At 43.0% G+C, this 21,316-nt stretch overlaps 2 protein-coding genes across 2 annotated transcripts in view; one reads left to right on the top strand and one right to left on the bottom strand.

Moving 5' to 3' along the window:
- Positions 1 to 4,161, top strand: part of CREB1 (cAMP responsive element binding protein 1) — a 35,530-nt gene extending 31,369 nt beyond the window's left edge. The window contains exon 8 of the mRNA XM_054173142.1: positions 152 to 4,161. Within this exon, the coding sequence (XP_054029117.1) occupies positions 152 to 296 (145 nt within the window). The 3' untranslated portion in view covers positions 297 to 4,161. The remainder of the gene's footprint in view (positions 1 to 151) is intronic.
- A 5,827-nt stretch (positions 4,162 to 9,988) lies between these two features.
- On the bottom strand, positions 9,989 to 15,527 carry METTL21A (methyltransferase 21A, HSPA lysine). Its single transcript, XM_054173102.1, has 4 exons — positions 15,264 to 15,527; positions 14,732 to 14,900; positions 12,101 to 12,212; positions 9,989 to 11,170 (listed from the first exon to the last, which is right to left on the bottom strand). Exons 2-4 carry the CDS (start codon positions 14,876 to 14,878, stop codon positions 10,773 to 10,775), a joined length of 657 nt encoding a protein of 218 aa, XP_054029077.1. The 5' UTR covers positions 14,879 to 14,900; positions 15,264 to 15,527; the 3' UTR covers positions 9,989 to 10,772.
- Between the last annotated feature and the right edge of the window lie 5,789 nt (positions 15,528 to 21,316).

Below are 21,316 nucleotides of genomic sequence, written 5' to 3'. Positions count from 1 at the left end.
CGAAGTTAGCATATTTTCCTAACTTGCATTTCTTAACAATACCTCCATATCCTAAAAATGGCAGTGCTAAGTAAAAGTTTGACATGAACAGTAAGTAGCAGATGTCTGCCAGTGATCATTCTAGGTTTAAATGGCCTTTTTTTCTTTGCAGAGAGGCAGCACGTGAATGCCGCAGGAAGAAAAAGGAGTATGTGAAATGTCTAGAAAATAGAGTGGCCGTGCTTGAAAACCAAAACAAGACACTGATTGAGGAGTTGAAAGCACTTAAGGACCTTTACTGCCACAAATCTGATTAATTTTGGATTCCCATTTTCACTTGTCCAGGTGGGATAGAGACTGGTTCTGGCTATACCCAGAAAGACAAAGTAAACTTTTTATTTTCTAAACATTTCTTTTTTTCTATGCGCAAAACTGCCTGAAGCAACTACAGGATATACTTCATCTGTGCTTTGCATCAAACTGTGAATGTTCAAGTATTTGCCTCCACTTCTCCCCCTACAAGATTATTTTCATCATCAGTCTCAGCGTGAAGAAGGAAAACAGGCTTTTTTTCTCGTCTCCCCATCCACTTCAAGGAGCAACAATGGTCACTTGGGAAGTTACTTTGGGGAAGGTTCTTTCCTAACGATTTGAAGAATTTGTGCTGAGCTCTTCCCATTGCCTTAGAGACAGAGCTACCCCAGCCTCTAGGTCCGGAGAACTGTGGGCCACATATGTGGAGCATTCATGGTGCAATGAAGAAGCAATGGTTGCCAAATTGGTTTCACTTGTTCATTATGAACTATAGAAATACACAGCTAAGCAGCATGCCAAATGAAAGGCACTCAACAGTCACATTCTTGGTGTGGAGATAACATGCCTTTTGCAAACTAGCCCAGGAAGGGTTTTTATTTGTATTCTGTATTAAGCCCTCCTGGACTAGTAAAAAACTCCAAACCTCAGAAACACCTCACTAGTTGGTTTCTTCTTGAAGCTTATGTGTTGCAAGCATGTTCAGCATTCTGAATGGACAAAAAGGAAACACCAGCTTCATAGGATATTGGTTGGGAGATTGAGTGGGAAAGGAATTCAGAACAAAAGGTAAAATAGCGATGCTTTTAAAACTGCCACATAATAAGCAAGGGTAACACATGAAAGCACTACCTGTTGGTATGCAGAACAGCTAAGCAATTGAAGCATGGCCAAACTCCACATATATGCTCCCTGATGACAATATAGTCTGTGTCCCAAGTCCTCATTTCCCAACCACTATCTTGTGTAATGGAAATAGTTGTAGTCAAAGGAAACATCAGTCTGGTTTGCTAGATTCCTTTTCAAACTTTGAGGCTGCGTAAATTAACTACCGGGACAACCTCAAACACTGAAAAAGACTTCAAACACAAATATTCCAACTTCTGCTTCACAAGGGAAGATAGTAATTATTTGAACCTGGCCAGGCTAGCTAAATTCTTAATTTATTCTATGGATTTTTTCATGTAAAGGGTCAGATTTACTGAGTAATTTATTTCTCCATGTAGAATTACTCACGCTTCTATTGTTTGCAAGATGGAATGTTTTGTGTGCACTGAGGAAATACAATCTTTCCCAGAGTTGCTTGTTAAAAATGTAGTTCATGTTTAAATCAACTCTGTACTAAGAAAGGACTTAAAAAGAATCAGGCTCAAAAAGAACCAAAAAAAGGAATGTCAAGAAGGTGTCAAAAAGAATCATGTGCAGTTTGTTTACTGCCCTTCTGATGCCAGTCCCTTGATCTTGGGTCATTTGATGGAGTCAAGTTTACTTTGGGCTTCTGGTCAAACTTTTATGTACAGTGATACAGGAATAAGACTCTGGTCTGTACTAATGCCTTGCCTGGCAAAAGTATGGAGAGTATTTTTTTTCCATGTTCACTCTTACCTGTTTTTAAGATAAATTTCAAACACAAGCTTCTAAAATGGTTTTACAATCCATGTGATGTTACAAGAACATTTGGAAAACTCTGGGCAGCTGAGTCTCAAACAGCTAAACAGTGTTAGAAGTTCTACTTTTCTCATTTGAGAGGGCATTCAGTTTCCAAGAGACAAGAGTTTAAAAGCAGTAGGATTGTTGTTAAATCTCGAGTTATCAATAATTTCAAATTATGTTTCTATTTCAGGAAGAGAACGTGAGTATCAGAATTATGAGACAAATAACTTTCACAGGTTTTGAGGGGATTTATAAGTGTCTATTTTTATCTGCCCTAGAGAATTGATGGATTTCATGTTTTTATTTAGTGGAGGAAGAATTTATTAGTTTAGCAATGCAAATTTAAAGAAGACCCTAAATTCTTAGCAGTGTTTTTATTAAAAATGTCTGATTCTTAAAAGCAGAGAATACAAACACATGCAACGGTTACCAGCTTTTCAGATCTAATGCTGAAGCAGAAATGTTGCTAATGCAGGAGTCGCTCTTGTAAAACATCAGGCTCACGATGGCCTTATTTACACAATGATACACAATGGTTCCTCCACCTTTGAGAAACACAGAAAAAGCTGCACATGCCTACACTAAAGCTTTTTCTTTTGCAAAAACTTGTGGTTTTGCAGTGAACCTGAATGAGGCTGGCTGTGATCTGAGAGCTGTTCCTGGTGGGTAACAAGCACTGCGTAGCGCTTGCTGATAGCCACTTGGCACAAAGCCTGGATGCCGAATGAATCAGGGAGCCTAAATTGGTACCCAGAGGGGGTTCTTCTAGTCTAGGGCTGGTGCAGATTTCTGTGGCAGTGAGAGAAGAACCGTGTTACTGGTGTGTCTGCGTGGTCTGCAAGGAGTCCGTAGTGTTATTAGTCAAGACCTCATTAGCAGTTAATGTTTCACTAAGAAAAAGAAAGTTATTTTAAAGTAGGTAGGGATCTGCAAGAATCTTTATTTTTAATTTATGCTGGACTGAGGATTTAGGGACTGGGATTTATTTAATGAAAATTTTAAATCACAGTAATAAAATATGTCAGAGCAAGTAGAGGGCTGGCTAGGGTTACCCATACTTTACTGTTCATATTGATCCACAAAGGGAAGAAATATGACACAGGAATGCATTCACATGTTACTTACTAGGTAGTGAGGTTGGGGTCATCAGCTTTTTTAAACTAAGGCCATTTGGAAGTAGGAAGGAAGTTATGCTGGCAAGGGGAAGGGAGGGAGAGTTAGTTTTATATCTCACAGTTGTGAGTTTTCAAGAATTGATAGCCTGTTTTACCTAAAGAAAGGGTTAGAAAGGGCTAGATCCATTATGCTCATAATAAACAAGAGTTGATTTGAAATATAATTTTTGTAATGTCATTATTTTGCAAAACAACAGCACCGGTCAGGCAGTTAAGATATTGTCAGAGGTGCTCTTTTAATTTAGATATTCTTGGAAAATACATATGTATAATATATGTACATATATATATATATACACACAGTATATAATCTACAGCTCTGAGAGCTTTTAAGTCAGGAATGCTGAGTATTATAGTATATGGAGGTCAAAAAAAAGTTTTTACTTTTCTGTGTGTGTCTGGGTGTGTGTGGATGTGTGCGCGTGTGAAAGCTTCCTCCCGTCACAGTAGTTCTGGGCTGCATTATTCTAGCGCTTATTGCTGATTTGTTTTGTGCTGTTTTTCAGTTACTCATTTTCAAGAATTTTATTTCATTTTTCACAGCTTTTGTGAGGTTTATTTTTGGGTTTTTTTCTTATTGATGGAGGTTTGTGAAATGGTGTAAAACAGTTGTTTTACAACTACCACCCCCCAGAATAATTCACTTTTGTGCTTTTTCTCTTTGGCAGCTATGTTATCAAAGGCAAAGCAATGGGAAGGTTGTTAAGGTGTTATTTTCTAAAGGAACCACTGGTAAGACTTCGGTTTTCCTCCTGGGGTAGTGGCGATGCAATTTTATTTAAGCAGCTATTTCACCGGAATCAGGTAGTTGCCAGCACCATTGCCTGTATCAGAAAGCACATTTTTAGCTTGTCAGGACTGTACAGGTACCAAGAGGTTCTGGCTACTCTGTAGCTGATATTTGCATTGTAGACCACTGTCCTCTTTGGTACTTGTACGTTGATCAGAAAATTTGTGGGGTGTTTGGAATCATTAAGAGGCTCAGGAAAAAAAAAAAATTAGTAAGGAAAAACAGCCCTAATAGTTTCTGATCCAAACCTGTACTACTTTTTTTGGTTTGCTTTTTTTAATCTGGGCTTCCAGAAGACTGTAGCTGCAAGTAGTCACCTGTTAGTGAAAACTGGCCTCTGCTTTTTTTTTTCTAATTTATGACAGACAGTGATGTTTGTGGGTTAAAGATAAGGCTCCCCATCAAAGCAAGTTCAGTATCAGTGGTTGCAAATCTGGTGATAATTCATAAAGGATTTCATGGTTTCCTAACCCTCTGTTTTTATTGTCATCTTTTCACCCTGAAGCTGGTTAGTGATGTAACATTTGCCAATGATCTAACTAAAAGGTCATGTATTTATTTTTGTTACACTATATTGTTTGTAAATGTTTAATTAAAATGTGCACTTTTAAAAATAATAATAAAAAAACAACAACAAACACAAGAACAACAAAACAAACAAACAAACAAAACCTAAGAGCAGTTGCTTGAGAAGCTTCCTGGCACAATTGTAATCCTGCTGCCTGCACACAATTCACTTAATTCCCCACAGCAGTTGACTCCTTTGCAAATTTAACTTGCTGGTTAGCACCTGGCATCCAGCAGGCATTGCTTCAGAAAGGCAGGAGATCCGAATTGGCAGTACCGAAGACTAGAAAGAATTGTGTGGTGTCTCAGAGCAGTATGTACAGGACAGATGTGAAATTATTTTTAGAATAGAACTAGTTCAGTGATCTCAAGTGGGTAAGGGAAGTTAATTTGGAAGGAAAGCTTCAGCCACTTTATTCCTGTTTTCTTAATTTGAGATTTGGTTGCAGGTTTTACAAGCTGCATTCCAAGAGAATAAATCAAAAAGCTTTTTGGTTTATTGATAGCAGGATCTAAGGGGGCATTGACAATGTGTCACTCTGCTTTAAAAGATTTTTTTAAAAAGCACAGCCACCTTTCTTTTGTAGGAACAATGATAATTTAGCTACAGCCCTGAAATCTGTCACTCTGAGCAGGTTTTAAAAGCACACAGTACATTGATGGTTCTCTGTACTGTGCCTGGGAACTCATTTCCCTGTGCTTTTGAATTTGCAAGCTGTGAAAGACACTGATTTTGCAGAAACCTGAATGCATCCTGAAGCTCAGTTGGTCTGGTAAGAGCCAGACTGGTGCTGAAATCCCATCTACTGTGTGCTTCTGACAGATTCAGGTCTGTGGATGGATATGGCTTAAATCTGTACATCTGTGGGGAAGAGGGACCAGATGCAGCTGGTGGAAAGGGTTTGCATTTTTAAGTGTTTTTAAACTTCTTTAAACTCTGGCCCACAAAGAGACTTGCTTGGGCTAGCTTGTGTAGCACAAATTGAAGGCAGTGACCTGTTTGTATTCTGGTACTACAAGTGCAGTTTGTGACTTGCTGTGTAAATTCAGGTCTCACTTTCACCAGCGAGAGGCAGAAGAAGTCAGCTGCCCTCAGGAGCTGTGTGCTGGCAGTAAAAGGGCCAGGGACAAGCTGATAACAATTCAGGGTTGGCACACTTTATAAGCTGACCACTTACTATACTCATAACTTGGGAGCAATCCGTTCACTCAGCCTCAGATACATACTTCTCTAAATTAGGGGACAACTGAGTGAGCATGGGCAAGGAAGGCCTTGTGCCAGTTAGTTATCTGCAGATGGCCACTCATAAGAACTAAGTGTGTTCAGATGCTCTCCACAAGTTGTGTTTTATCCAGGTGCCACTCCATTTTTTGTTTGTGTGATGACATTTATTTATATAAAAACGTTAATTTTAAAATTTTCTAGAACTTTGTATGAGATTAGAAACTGTGCTGCTTATATGGACTTCTAGGGATGGGATGGGGAATGGGGAAAGAAAAGGTGCTAGCTGGCAGCCAACCCCTCCACAGACTTGTCCACAGATTGGTAGTTCACTTCAAATATAAGTTGTTTCTACTCTGGATTTATAATTTGAAATTGTTTTGGAACAACATTTTTCAGGGAAGCTTCCAGAGCAAGGGTTATTTTTCTCCCTTTGTAATGTAAGCTGGAAAGAGTAAGTTCACCTCATCTGCATTTCCAATTCTTTTACCCAAACCACGTTACCACAGAACAGGGTATTTGAGCTTGATTCCCACATACTTGTGGAAGTTAAAAGGCTAAATGAAAATCCATTATTGGGGGAAAAGAAATTATTTACATCTCCCCAAAAATCTAGAAACATCCCTGTTGTTAGGGGGTTTGGGTTTTTTGGGGTTTTTTTACTTTATTTTTTTTGTGCTTTATCTGTGTTTAAAAAAAATTGTACTGGGTTATAATGCATTTTATTAACACTATGTACATATTAGCTGCTTTGTGTTTCAGAATGGTAGTAATTGCTTTGTATATTAAAGTGATTCTTGTGAATTTGTGGATTATTGTCATAAAGAAGTGCTTTTTCTTACTGTAACCTTTGTGTTATAAACTGTCATAACTCCCTTTTTACACAAACATTTATGTGCAGACACATAAACATGCTTTAAAAAACTCTAAAAAGTCTCTTTTTTGAGCAGAATATTCTGTTTACATTAATGTAGTGGCAAATGGTAGCTAGATAGAAATATAGGGAAATGGCATATTTTAAGGAGACTGTATTGTCCTCTCATGATCTGCCTGCTGGAAGTATTCATGAGACCTTTTTCCCAAAATGGAGTTAGTGAAAAGTTAAGTCATGAAAAACAAAGCTTCTCTTCCACTTCTGATATTTTTAAACTTGCTTTCCACAGTATCACAGTATCGCCAAGGTTGGAAGAGACCTCGAGGATCATCGAGTCCAACCTGTCACCACAAACCCCACAACTAGACCATGGCACCAAGTGCCACGTCCAATCTCCTCTTGAAGACCTAGAGGGATGGTGACTCCACCACCTCCCTGGGCAGCCCAGTATCCATTCTGGTGGCAATTAGTTCTTTTAGTTAATCATTTATGAAAGACTTTTCCCTTTCACAGTTCCAATATACTGTCTTTTTAAGCATTCCTGTAAACCATGTACTACTGATGTTAATAACAGAGCAGAAGGCAGCAAATGCTGCAAGGATTGCAACCCAATTATGTAATCTGCAAGGCTGGATCCAAACACTGGGATGAAAGCCAGAAGAACAAATTCAACACTGAGATAAACACACCTCCAGTGACATCAAGGGGAAACTGTAAGGTCAGCTCATTATGCCTGGGATTTTGTGGTTTTCACAATGGAGTGTTTTCATAATGCCATTCATGTACTTGCTCAGAAAAATCTACATCTCAGTAATGAGGGGGAATCCCAAACTGTTTGGCTTCAATTTTGCACTGAAAGTGGAGTAATGCAGATCTCTGTGCAGTCAGTAGGTCAGCCAGTAAACCTCATTCTTCTGACAACTGCTGCGCCTCAAAGTTCATTGTCTGTAAGATAGAGCTGGATGTCACACTCCATGTCTTAATCAGACATGACTTTAGTTGCAATGACATTTTAGAGAAGTTTGTTCCCTTGCAGAATGGTATGTTTCAGAAATGGTTTCACAGACTCCCAGCATGTCCGTGTCTTACCTGGTTACTTACGAATGACTTGGATCCTCTCTCTAGGGTATTTTATTTCACAAGAAACTATTTATGCCTTTCCCTTGTACTCAGGGACTCACGCCCAAACACCCTCCCTACAGGTAAGTTCACATCAGCTGTTAGAAAGTGCTTGGGCAGGGTGTTAGCCTAATTGCCAAGAGCCACTGAACCATTACTATGCATTGTATCATACTTGAGCAGCAGGCTCACCTGGAACCAGTCAGGACATCAGCATTTGCATGTGTCAGCACAGAAGGCTGCTTTCTTTGTGGTCATTCGCTAGGTGATTACACCTCTGCTACTTCTATCCTGCACGTGTGGCATGGTTTACTCCCAACATCTCCCTGAAGGTAAGTGTGATGAGAACATGAAAGAGCTGCAAAGCCTAACATAAGGCACTGCACTGTCTGGTGCAGGTGGATGTTAGCACTGCCCAGCAGGAATGGGCCGTACAGCTCAGTTACATTGTCATGGTTGCTGCTTGCTTCTATACACTGTAGCTTAAAAAAAAACAACCAGAACTAACATGCTTGCGGTGGTGGCCTGCCCACACACAATATTCCTGAGTCCAGTCTCCTGAATCTAAAGGATCACCCACCTCCCTGTAGCAGAGGAGGTGTCCCCTTGAAGAGGTGTCACATGCCAAACTGTGGAAAGGACCACCAAGATCTCGGCTCTGCAGGTCAGGGACAAGGCATGCTGCCAGTGTCATCTCACATTTTTCTTCACAAGTATTTTCTTACAGGTAGCAGCATTTGTTCAGCCAGCTGCTGTACAGCAGTAACAGCAAAAGAAGTAAGGCCTGGTCTCTTCTGGGACGTGTTGGCTCTTGTAGGAAGTCTACAGACTAACAGCAGCAATGAGAAAATGGACTGCTAAATGTTTAGAAAGAGATGCAATTAAACTGATTTGTTTCAGAAGTACAAAATATTTCCTATTCTCAAAGCAAGGCACCCTCCTTGGAAGTATGTAGGTTGCTGGACTGGGCTTTACTTTGTACTACACTGTACTTTGTGCTATTTAAGCAGACTTTTGAAGCATGCTCCTACTATGGCAACAGCACAGACTGCTAAACCACTGCAAAGCTGCAGCCTCTCGCAAGGGCCAAACATAGTCAGGTAACAGCTTCCCCCATGGACCAAATCACGTGCACTCACAAGCCCAAACAGCAGCATGCAGCTTTCTGCCAGCTCCAGCCTAACATACTGTGACTGCAGATGAGTCCAGAGAGAAGGAAACAGCAGTGCAGAGGAAAAGGGAGTGGCAAGAACTTAGATGCTCCAAAAACTAGAGCCAATGAGCATGGGGAAGAGCTTGTAATTTTTTTCAACCATTGTTCATCCAGTTGATAGGGCAGAAAAATCCCTGTCTGGCACATTAAAGCTCATATGATGGTCTGTTTTTAATTAAAGGTGCTGTCTTCTTTCCGTGGAAGGGACATCCACTCTACTTTCAGGCTGCAAATTCCCAGCCAGCTGCGTAAGTACTGTTTTAGTGACACCATGTGGCTTCCAAGGATACTGTTGTAAGCAACTAGTATAGAGTAGCAACGCTCAGGCCGAGTCCAGAGCCAGATGAGGAACTTGGCTGAAAACACAAAAGGCTCACTAGGGATGAAGCACACCACCTTTGGGCCTCATTCATGGGAGCAGTAATGATAAATGTGTCATCTCCAGATTACAGTGTGAACATCACTTCTGGACCACAGATGCACTGCATCTTTTCCAGTTGGAAAGTTTGATGGAAGTAGAAGTGATAAAGAACTGCTTACATCCATGGCATGAAGTAGCTGCTAGTGCTTGCTATAGCCAGTACCAAAGACATGCACACACTTAAAGCCTGAACCTGATGTGGGGCTTTGCAAGTTAAGTAAAACAAAAAAAAACACCAAAATATAGCAATTCCTGCACTTAGAACTGTCTTCTGTTAGCCCACTGTTTTCACCAGTTTCATTCTTCCACCACTAGAAACAGAAGGAAGTCGGCTACTGGTGTGAGCTGGATTCTAGGATAGAGCATTTTTCACATAGGATCTTGTGGGACAAACATACTGAGATGTTTTTTACAAACTCAAGGTATGAAACCAGTTACTTAGAATAGCATCTAACCCACTGTGCACAGAAAGCACACTGAAATCTAGACAGTGCGCCAAGGTTCCAAGTAATACAAGAGTAAGTATTCCCTCAGCTACAAAGACTTTACAGCAGCATATTCCTCTCCTAAAAAGCAGCTCTCAGAGACAGCCACAAAAAAAGGCAGAAAGTAAAACATTATTTAGTAGTACTTTTAAATATCAAATCAGTCCTTGACTTTTAAGAACAGTTTGACAATGTTTTACATTCCCTACTGGCACATGTATGTCTGTATCTGCTCCAAGGAGCCTTGATCTGTGCAAGGGAAAGTTTATCTTGTTGGAAACAACTGAAGAACCATGACTGCTTCAGTACTGCAGGCATAGCCTCCATGTTTGCAAGCCATGTAAAAACACCACTGATTTCTAAGTTAGCTTACCCTGCAATATTGATTCCTAACCCTCCCTAGAGATCTGGTTGTTTCCCTATGCCTCTTAAATTCAGCAGTGACAACAGAACAACTTTATTGCAGCTGCCTTTGTTGGTTTTACCCTTTAAGTGGTCTCTTTTACTACAACTTTTGAGATGCAGAAGGCCTGAAGAGTTAAAGAGATTTAATAGAGTTAACTGTTAACTTACATTTCATCTACTTTTATTCTTGAAGAGTTAATAAAAAAACCCCACTGTAATCTATGTCTCAGTTTTCCACAGAAATTAAGTGTAGTTTGATTTTAAACAGATCTTTTGATGACACTTGTGATGCCTGGAAATTTCTGCAACTTAAATCAGTTGCAATTACTAGTCTTGATAAAATGTCAGCGAAAGACCCTATACAACTTGACTGAGAAATGAAGCAGAGGTTCAATACGCAGAACAATACAGTCCTTGCTGTATCAGGCCAAGTGATCAGACAAGACCATCAGAACAAGAAGCCAGTGGGATAACACAACTGCAGTTACATGCTTAAGAACAAGTGTATTGAGTAGAAACAAGAAGATTGAACAGTACTTTACTAACAACACATAGAGTCAGAACTCATCCTTCCAACTACCCCTCTGTGCTTTGTAGATATGAACATCCTTACTGGCATCATAGTGGACCTCATACACAGAGAAACGGCCACTCAGCATCTTCAAGAATTTGTGGTCCCGTTCATAGCGGATACGACAGGAAAGAAGAATCACAGTTCGCTCTGAGCACAGGTGCTCCAGTGTCTGAAGCAGGTCTGCAAAAGTTTCTTCCAGGTAAACGATGTCTGCACCCAGGATGAAGTCAAATGCTCCTGGAGAGAAGTTACGTAGGTCTTTTCCCCAGGTCAGCTCTTTTACTACAGCTCTCGGACGTAGTTCTGAAGGCAAGTTAGCCTGTACATTTGACTCCAGGAACTCCAGTGCTGCTGCCCTGTCTGTGATGGTAACATGAGCACCTAAGCAGTACAGGAGTACACGTCCATAAATACAGCATTTGGAATACAGGCTCCTTAGTTCCTATTAAACACTAACAACTCCCCTGAGCTGTCCGGTTAAACATAAACAAAAGAATAAAGCCAAAAGTTCACTATCTACATACAGCCTACCCTTCATCAGTCACTTAAGAGTATGAAGATGAAGAATCTTCCATGCAAAGATTAAATTGTGTCTGGAGCTTTTTCTTGGTGCGTGAAAGCAGAAGACTTACTTTCTGTGTTTTCATAGGTGACAACATGGATTATTACAATCAACCTGCTCCAATTCTCTGTTTGTTCAGAAGGAGAGAGGTAGCTTAGTTTCTTTCACAGGTCAGAGAGAAGCTTTGCCTGCGTAATTTTACATTTTGTATTTTACCAAGCTGCTATGTTTCCATCACTTTGAATAGACACCTTCCATAACCACAAGAGCTTTGAATTACAAAGTTAACCTTGGACTATAAGCACAAAATTAACGTAGTACTCAGTCCCTGCTTCAGCCACAGCCAGATTGTTTCTCCAACCCTGCTTTCCTTGTCTCCAAGATAGGCTAGCAAGGCTTATGCAAGCTAAGACAGCAGCTTCTCTCTGTAGCTTTTTCTGTGCTGCATAGGAGAACAAGTGGAAGATAGCAAGTACAGCACCTGCACCCTGGGAGAGAACAGCTGCAGAACTGAATGCTGCTGAGCTGAGTACCATGGTAATAGGCATCAGCCTTAACAGGGTCCCACCATAAACTAAACTGCAGTGGCACCATCTCTTCAATAAAGAATGCAGTAGGCTCTGAAGTCTAACAAGAAGATGACTCAGGCAGGAAGTATCACAGTTCATGTATGTAGCATTGGTGCTAACTTCTACAACAGGCATGTAAAATTGCTAGTTTTACTGGTTAAACAAAGAAAAAGCCCTTACCCAATAATGTGGCTACTATTCCCAGCAATCCAGTCCCAGCTCCCAGCTCAATCACAGACCTATCCCGGAGCTCAATGCCTCCTATCTCCAGGTAAGCACATAGGACAACAGCCTAAGCCAAGAGACAAAGGTGATTAATTAAGCACAGGGCTCCTATCGGTCACACTGAACATAAATTTCTGATTTACACTGAGAGAGATGGTTATACAGATAGAGACAATACAGATAGTGGATGTGGAGAATTGGAGGAGTGAGATATGAAGGTATCTTTTCACTGTAACCTTCTCTTGGTTAATACATACATAGAATAAACTAGGTTGGAAGAGACCTTCAAGATCATCACATCCAACCCACCTAAACAACTAACCCATGGCACCAAGCACCCCATCAAGTCTCCTGAACACCTTCAATGATGGTGACTCCACCACCTCCCCCGGCAGCCCATTCCAATGGGCAATCACTCTCCCTGGATAGAACTTCTTCCCAACATCCAGCCTAAACCTCCCCTGGCGCAGCCTGAGACTGTGTCCTCTTGTTCTGGTACTGGCTGCCTGGGAGAAGAGACCAACATCTGCCTGTCTACAACCTCCCTTCAAGTAGTTGTAGAGAGTAATAAGGTCACCCCTGAGTCTCCTCCAGGCTAAGCAACCCCAGCTCCGTCAGCCCCTCCTCATAGGGCTTGTGTTCCAAACCCCACACCAACTTTGTTGCCCTTCTCTGGACTCGTTCCAGCAAGTCAACATCCTTCCTAAACTGAGGGGCCCAGAACTGGACACAGGACTCGAGGTGCGGCCCAACCAGTGCAGTGTACAGGGGCACAATGACCTCCCTGCTCCTGCTGGCCACAATGCTCCTGATGCAGATCAGGATGCCATTGGCCCTCTTGGCTGCCTGGGCACACTACTGGCTCGTGTTCAGCCTACCATCGACCAGCACCCCCAGGTCCCTCTCCACCTGGCTGCTCTCCAGCCACTCTGACCCCAGCCTGTAGCTCTGCATGGGGTTGTTGTGGCCAATGTGCAGAACCTGGCACTTGGATGTGTTCAATCTCATGCCGTTGGACTCTGCCCATCTGTCCAGCCTGTCGAGGTCCCTCTGCAGAGCCTCTCTACCCCCCAGCAGATCAACTCCTGCCCCCAGCTTGGTGTCGTCAGCAAATTTACTGATGATGGACTCAATGCCCTCATCCAGATCATCAGTAAAGATGTTAAAGAGCATGGGGCCCAGCACTGATCCCTGGGGCACACCACTGGTGACTGGCTGCCAGCTGGATGTGGCACCATTCACCACCACTCTTTGGGCTCGGCCCTCCAGCCAGTCCTAACCCAATGCAGTGTGCTCCCATCCAAGCCATGGGCTGACAGCTTGGCCAGGAGTTTGCTATGGGGAACAGTGTCAAAGGCCTTGCTGAGGTCCAGGTAGACTACATCCACAGCCTTCCCCACATCCACCAGGCGGGTCACCTGATCATAGAAGGAGATCAGGTTGGTCAGGCAGGACCTGCCCTTCCTAAATCCATGCTGGCTGGGTCTGATCCCTTGGCCATCCTCTAAGTGCTGTGTGACTGCACTCAAGATGACCTGTTCCAAAATCTTGCCTGGCACTGAGGTCAGGCTGACAGGCCTGTAATTCCCTGGCTCATCCAACTGGCCCTTCTTGTGGATGGGCACCACAATGGCCAGCTTCCAGTCTTCTGGGACCTATGAGAAGGATCAGGCACATCAGGTCTGTAGCAAGACTCTGTTCAGCTCTTCTCTGCCTCCTGTGTGTACATGTCTTTTTACAAGTTTTATGGAAGACTTTCAGAGAGGCAAAAGAAAAAAATAACCAGAGAGGCTACAGAACCACTGCTTCATAAATCCTCAAACAGGAGGCACAAAGAGCTGTATTTGGAAAGGAAAAGCTTTGGGGTGTGAAACATTGGTGAATGAACACAGCATTACAAAAGTCTAATACTGTGGTATTTCAAAAGGTTGCACATCATGAGCATGTCATCAGGAAGAACACAGGGAAAACAAAGCAGTAACACTTCTAGTTGGTGGTGACTAATGTGTTGTATTTTACAGAAACCTTGATAAGGAGTTCTCTCCATAGCAAGTTCTGTCAAAGCTGATGTTGGAAAAAAACAATGGCTCTGTGCACCAATTCATTTGAGAATTTTCCTAAAATGCTACAGCCAGCTGCCATGCAGCCTTGGGCCTGCCACAAACCTTTCCATTTTGGACAGTTCTTATCCCCAAGATAATATCTATCAGTCCTACATGCTATAAGCAGCAGGATCCATGCTGTGCTCTGAAAGACAAACATCATGGTCCACTGTTAAGAAATGGGTGAGAGTTGAGTAATTTGGAGTAATTCCTATATTTGACAATGGCTGTGCAGGGTTTAAGGTGGCCCTGTTTCCCTTACAGTCCTCCAGCAACTCCTGTGAGGGGAAAAAAAAAGTTAAAAGCAGAGTTTAGCTTTTTGGTTTTAATATAAAATCTTACAGGGAAAAAAAAAAAAAAAAAAAAAAAAAAAAGCTTTTCGTTAACAACTCATTGTTAAATAATTTTCTACGGTGATTCTGAGAGCTAGGGCAAGTGCAACAGGAACCTATAAAGTACAGAAACGTTTGCTGTGAACACCTACCGCATCCCAGACCACCGCCGCCACCCCCAGCTGCCGCCAGTCCTGCCTGATGCGGATGGTGTGGCTGGCGAAGCGGTACGTGGCCGAAGGATTGTGCAGCTGCCGCGCTCCCCAGCCAGCTCCCTCCTCGTAGGGGACTAAAGCCATTCCACTGGCGGCCGATCGCCTCCTGCGCTGCGGCGAGGAAGAACACAGGGAAAACAAAGCAGTAACACTTCTAGCTGGTGGAAATTAATGTGTTGTATTTTAAAGAAACCTTGGTAAGTAGTTCTCTCCACAGAAAGCTCTGTCAAAGCCTCGGCCGCCACCTCCCGCTCACCTCCCCCGCGGCCTCCGCGCCCAGCGGGCAGAAGCAGGCGCCGCCGCAGGGTCCACCCCGACCTGCCCGGGCCCGCGCCGCCCTGCGCCGCCGAGCCCGAGGCCGCCGCGGGGAAAGGCCCGGCTCGCCCCGGCGCAAGGCCCGGCTCGCCCCGGCGCAAGGCGCGGCTCGCCCCGGCGCGGCCCCTCGCCGGCTGGCCTGCTCGCTACTCACGCGGCGCAGGCCCAGAGCCACCGCGGAGCGCCCGGCCCGGCCCCCAGAGCTACGGCTTGGGGCGGGTGCGGCCTCCCCGAGCCGGGGGCGCTCAGCAACCTTCCCCGGTGAGCCGGGGCGGCGATCAAATCATGGGTCAAGAGGCCTGAGGGCGCGGCTGGGAGCTCTCCAGCGCGTTTCTGCTCTGCGGTGGGGTCAGGCAAGGCAGAACGCAAGCCATGGCTGTCCGCAGGGCCATGCCGGCGGCCCAGGGCTGGTGCCAGCCGTTACTGGCTTGGCAACCGGCAGCCGCTGGCTGGGTGCGAGCTAAGCTTGCGCCCGTCCCTGGCAGGCCCTCGAAGGATCCCGCAAGGAAAAATCATCGCGCTGCTTCCTCCAGGAGGCTGAGGCCGGGGAGGAGCTTCAAGTGTTTTCTATGTGCCACGGCAAAAGGGAGAAAGTGTGAAACAACTTGGGGAGCATTGTTTGCAGTCCCCCCAGCTTCTCTGTGTTTCTGGTCTGTGCCTTTCGTTTCATGAGTTTGGAAGTCAGTGCAAAGGAAAAGCATTTGTCCATAGCCTCATCCTCTACTGCCAGCATGGTGAACACCATGCAAGTGCTCAGCAGCAGCCTGGAAGCAGTCCCACAATAACTGAGTAACCACCACAGAAACACAGCACTTCTTGTTCATCTCGGTCAGAGCATTGACCAAAACAGTAAAGCCAAAATTGCTCCCAGCTGGTGGTGTGGCAGTAACACTCCTGTGGCATTGTTTGTGCATGGGTTTCTCTTTACCTTTGGCTCTGTTTAATTTCTTGTTTGGTAAAACAACATAATGCTCCTCTCTTTTGTGTGTCTCCAGTTACTTGATCCAAAGGCAGATAAAGGCCACAGGGAGGGCCAGGGAAGCATCCTGGTAGTGCTCTAGCTGCCTCTAGGCTCAAAGGTGCAGGACCTCCAGTCGTGCTTCTCAGCCTCTGAGAAGCTTGTAGGGGCCACAGGTAGAGCAGCAAGGCAGGGGAGCAGCAAGGCAGGGGAGCAGCATGCCTTTGCTGTACCCATGTCTACTGTCTGTGTGGCTCAGCAGGTCCCAGTGTCACCGCCCATAGGGCATGGCTCAAGGCTAAGGAGCATAACCAGCTCCTGGAAGTATCCCCACTTCCCACAGGGAGCAGCAAATCTGACTAGCAGACGAAAGTTAATGTGGTTACATCTAAAAGCTCTTGGTTTCAACAGAGTGGCTCAAGATACATGAAAGCCTTTGTATTACAGGCTGCACAGGGGTAGCAGGAACTAAAGCTTGGTTTTAGGGCTCTGATACCATAGGGGAATGAAAAACAGAATTTCACTTGCCCCAGACTGGTTCATACTTGTCTTATGGCATCTCAGACTTCCTTCATAAACATGCCAGAGCAGGTGCGATGATTCAGTTTACTGTGGTTTTATGTGCTAATGTGTTGGTCCCTTGCCACCACTCAGCTTTTGAGAGTCTGAAACTGCTTGTGCTATTATCTCGATTATTTTTTAAAATTATTTATATAGGCAGTGTGGGAGAGGCAATGAGAGTGATTACACTTGAAATGAGAACTCTGTTTGGATGAGTTTTTTTATCACTTACATTGTGCCTAAACTACACCATCAGACAAATGGAGGGAAATTCCTGAATGGCACAAAGCTTTTACCTGCACCTCCCACACCACATGCCAGCCCTGAGATCTCCAACCAAGATGTAGAGTGTGGCAGGCCCCCAGTGCTCCAAACTGCCTCCTTTCCCTACTCCCCCCCCAGATCAGTTTTCTTCTGCAGTATTTCATAAGACCAGTGGTTTGGCTGAATAGAGTGAAAAAAGGCTGTATGTGAAAATGCATACATTCCTTCCCAGAAAAGATAGTGCAGCAAGTGCTTTTATCCTAAGAATGTGTTTTGTATGTCAGATATCCCCTGAATCTTTGGAGCCCAGCACGTTCTCTACTGATCCTGCCCTGCTTCCCTTCATCCCTCCTAATGTTACTTTGATGCTGACTTCTAAGAGCAGATCAGAAATTACTTTCCAGATCATGATGGGATAATGAAGTTATTCAAAGGGAAGCAAGTCCCACTAGAAGCTCAGTAAGACCCCTGATTCAACATATTAATTCTAAGCCTACATTTGTCTCCTTTTCCCCTTTTCACATCCATTTTCTAAGAAAATAGAGTACCTGGATATTACAGGCAGAAAAAGAAACTTTGTTTCTTCCAACCCTTCCTGACTTACAGCTAAAACAGTTCCCATGAACTGAAATGCTTTTTCTCCAGTAGCACAACAATAAAGTTTCAAGAACTGGTTCAGCTTTTAAACACTGCAGAAAGCTATAAAGACGCCTAAGCTGGAAATGGCCATGGTGGGCTTAGGTAGATGTTTGGACTTGATGACCTTAGAGGTCTTTTCCAACTAAAACAATTATATGATTCTGTGGGTCTATGAAAGTGGGAAACAGCTGATTTTAAGGTAAACAAGAATGAGGTAAAATATAAACACTGATTCAAGTCCAGTCTTATTTCATTTACCTACTTGACAGAGCAGACATAATATAGTCCAGTTATAAGTGAATCCTGCTACCTGAGATGCAGCTAAGCTGCTGAGGGTACATAAGGAAAAGTGGTTAGGACAATGGTCCTTGTAAAACTTAGAAGATGAAAAAAAAAATCTTGTAGATGAGAAAGAAATTAATAGACATTATTTTGAAGCTATACTAACATACCTCCTTTTCTGAAATCTCTTTCCTGCTTAATATTTAAAATCCTTTCTTAGAAATCAGTGTGATAGTTCTGCAGACACTGCATGTAGCACATGGCTGTACATGGATTTTGGAGACATCCACAATGTGGGGAAAATACTACATCCCTCACAAAGTCTCTGGTTAACAAGGCAAAGGCAGGTATAAATAGAAACAATCTGAATTTTACTTGTTTGAACTCTATCTGGAAACCCATGTTGTTGATAGCCCTCTGAGAGCAACACTTTATTCCAAATGGCTCTGTTCTGCACTTGTCTAGAAATTTCTGGTCATACACTTTTAATCCTTTCCTCTAAATAAAGAGCAGCTCCTTTGCGTTGTCATTCCACTGAAGTATGAAACCTGTCTTTGAAATTAAGTTTGGGCAAATACCTGTTTTGCTAAGAGCTTTCATCAACCAAAACCAAACATGAGCTAACACAAAACTTGGAGGAAATCCCAGAAAACAGAGCAGTTTTTCTCCCTAAGTATCATCATAAATAGCCATTCAAATATGTATCAGTGAAATGATGTAACAATTTTTACAGTTTCATCTTCACCAGTAGCTTCCAGATTCTCCACACCGGTGAGATAGATGGGGTGGTGGATCACTTGCTGTTAAATACAAATGGAATAAACCAGAAATTAATTTGGCTGATGACAGCTTGCAGTTGCAGAATCAAGACAGCCTTGGCTTGAACTGATGTGGGTCATCTCTGAAACCAGTGAGGTGAATTAAAAAGACATTTCTGCAGAAACAGATGGGTTATCACTAGATGTTACAACTTGCCATTTCAGCAAGATCCTTCCAAAAAAATGGTAAATATTGAAGTAAATATTGAAGTCTGATCTAACATGTAATTTCCTTCACACTCGAAGTTACATTAAACAGTGGAAGCAGTGGTCAAAAATATGAAAACATATAATCTCCTAAGTGCTTGAGCTGAAATGCAGGAAGTTTCTAGAGCCTCTGAAGAGGGAATAGTTCCCATCAGTAACATCGCATTCATGCCTTCTGCCTCGCATCTTGATAAACTGTCACGTATAATCACCACATTTATTGAAATGTCTTGTTACAGAAAGATCACTTAGTTTTTAGTGGAATTGTGTGCCTGATCTCTCAAAGACCTTACAGGTCTGAAAGCCCGCATTATTCTGAACTTTTAATTAAGGAGCAAAAAGCAAAATGAATAAGCTCTTCTCCACAACCACTGCAGCTCCAGATGCACTTCATTTGCTGGAAACCTCCTCCACTTTTCACTGCACTTTCAGATGTTCAGGGACCTACTGCCTTACCTATGTCTTCAGCATCTTATGACAGGACTGGAGCACAACGGACAGGGGAGCAGGCATCACAGTGCACCAGGAAGGGCTGCTCTGGCAGTGCTCCTCTGAGCTTGGGGCTGTGATTTCCCTCCTCTGCCAGCAGCTTCTGTATTCCTTGCAGCTGGGTGATAGTGGAAGGACAGGGCAGCATTGCCTTGTTTCTGTGTTGAGGTAGCAGGGGGAAATGCTGCAAACTGCAAGAGCATCTGCCTCAGTACAAAAGTTGCCTTTTAAAACCAAGCAGAATCCAAGTTTATGAAAAAGGTGGTGGTGGTGGGAGGGTAGTGTTATTTGTAATGGTATGGGCAGTGTTTCTCTTCTCCACTCCTTGAAAGACAATGGAGAAGAAGAAAGAGTCAAGTCTAAGCAATTGCAGGTACCTTAATAGAAGTGTTCTCAGAGGCTCCTTCCAGGCTTCAGTGGCCCAGGGTCAGAATTAAACCTTTAGAAGTTTGCCCTAAATAAACTTAATGCACATGCATTTACACATGCAATTTAACTTTTCTAATTGAAGTCATGCATGTTTGTGTCATTAATGTTTGTGTTAAAATACTGGAAAGCATTTTCCTTCTTCTTATAGGAAATTTGTATCCATGAGCTGCAGTACCATCTATTTCTAACACTTACTACATGAGAATAGTAGTTCTTGCAGGCCTTTACCCAAAAGCACACCAAGCACAACTTTGCAAGCCTTCCTTCTTGCCTTCAGCACATCTGAAAGTCTCCATTAATTCTAATTTAGCCTTTGTTAACTGTGAATCGAGTTTTCTTTTACCTTAAGATAAAATGGATCAGAAGAGAAAATAAGGTAAAGAAATGTTAGCTCACATATATCTGTGCTGTTGGTATCCTAGGAGGGATCCAGATGCTTGCATGCTAGCCAAGAAGCCTCTGCAGTGCCTGTAATGATATCTTATATTGCTGCAGAGGCAAAAGGACAGATTTAATCAATGACACCAGCACTGCAGTCTGTCCTTATGCTATGAAACACAGGCTCCCAGCCCTGCTCTGCATGTATTTACTGCTAGCCAAGAGTAATACAGAAGATTTTAAAGTGTGAAAATTTGGGGCTATTAAAAATCCTGTTTATGTGTTCAGAACCACCTCACTGGCTAATTTTTCTTAAAAAAAAAAAAAAGGAATTTTCTGTTTCCCTAACTACTGTTTTGCTTCAGGCTTTTTCCCTTAAATGGCCATAGTCTTATGTTACTTGTCAGTTTCAAAAGACAATCACATGTGCAATATTTTTGTCCCCTCAGCTGGTAGCAGATTTCAAAACAGGATGCCTATTTTTCCCCCCATTATTCACAACAGTGAGACACAGAAGTCTAAGCTTTTGTTTTCAGATGGTTCTGCAGGTTCAACCTGGTGATTCACTCTTCCGGTAGCTACATTTCCAGGAAAAGACAAAGTCCTGGCTCTTCTCCAAGTTATCCATAGACTGCTTGAGAGTAAGATCAGAAGCACTTCCCCTGCAGCTGGAACACTTTCTAAGAAGGGAGAAATTGAACAAAATGCATCCTAGAACTGGTGTTACCACCCTGCAGATAGGCAAGGAGGCACATGGCCTTGGAAAAGCATGTGCAGTACTAAGGGTAAAGATAACAGCAGAATTTACAGGATTTAAGATTTTTGGCCCTATCAAATGCAACTGAGTATTTGCAAGCAGCCACTCTCCATTTCTGGGATGATGGTCACTGTGCAGCTGGGTAGCTTACAGAAAATCTTATAATTTAATTTCAAGCATTTTAGGAGACTTTCAGCTTCTTGTTGCAATTGCTGTGGGTAAGAACATACCCATGGATTTGGGAATTTTTCAAGAGTCATTATTCAGATAGAAGCTGGTAACTATGGTTTCAGATGTCTCCTCTCAAGGATACTGCTACTCACAGATGAAGGGAAGCCTGGTTTTGCATCAGGAAGCAAGGCACTACGGGGTTGTTTGGCTATGAACACAAGCACAAAGCTTTTAGAGTGGAGGTTAAATTTAAA

This window comes from Dryobates pubescens, chromosome 2, assembly GCF_014839835.1.
Source record: "Dryobates pubescens isolate bDryPub1 chromosome 2, bDryPub1.pri, whole genome shotgun sequence".
NCBI lineage: Eukaryota > Metazoa > Chordata > Aves > Piciformes > Picidae > Dryobates > Dryobates pubescens.
This window is presented reverse-complemented; position numbering and strand designations above follow the sequence as displayed.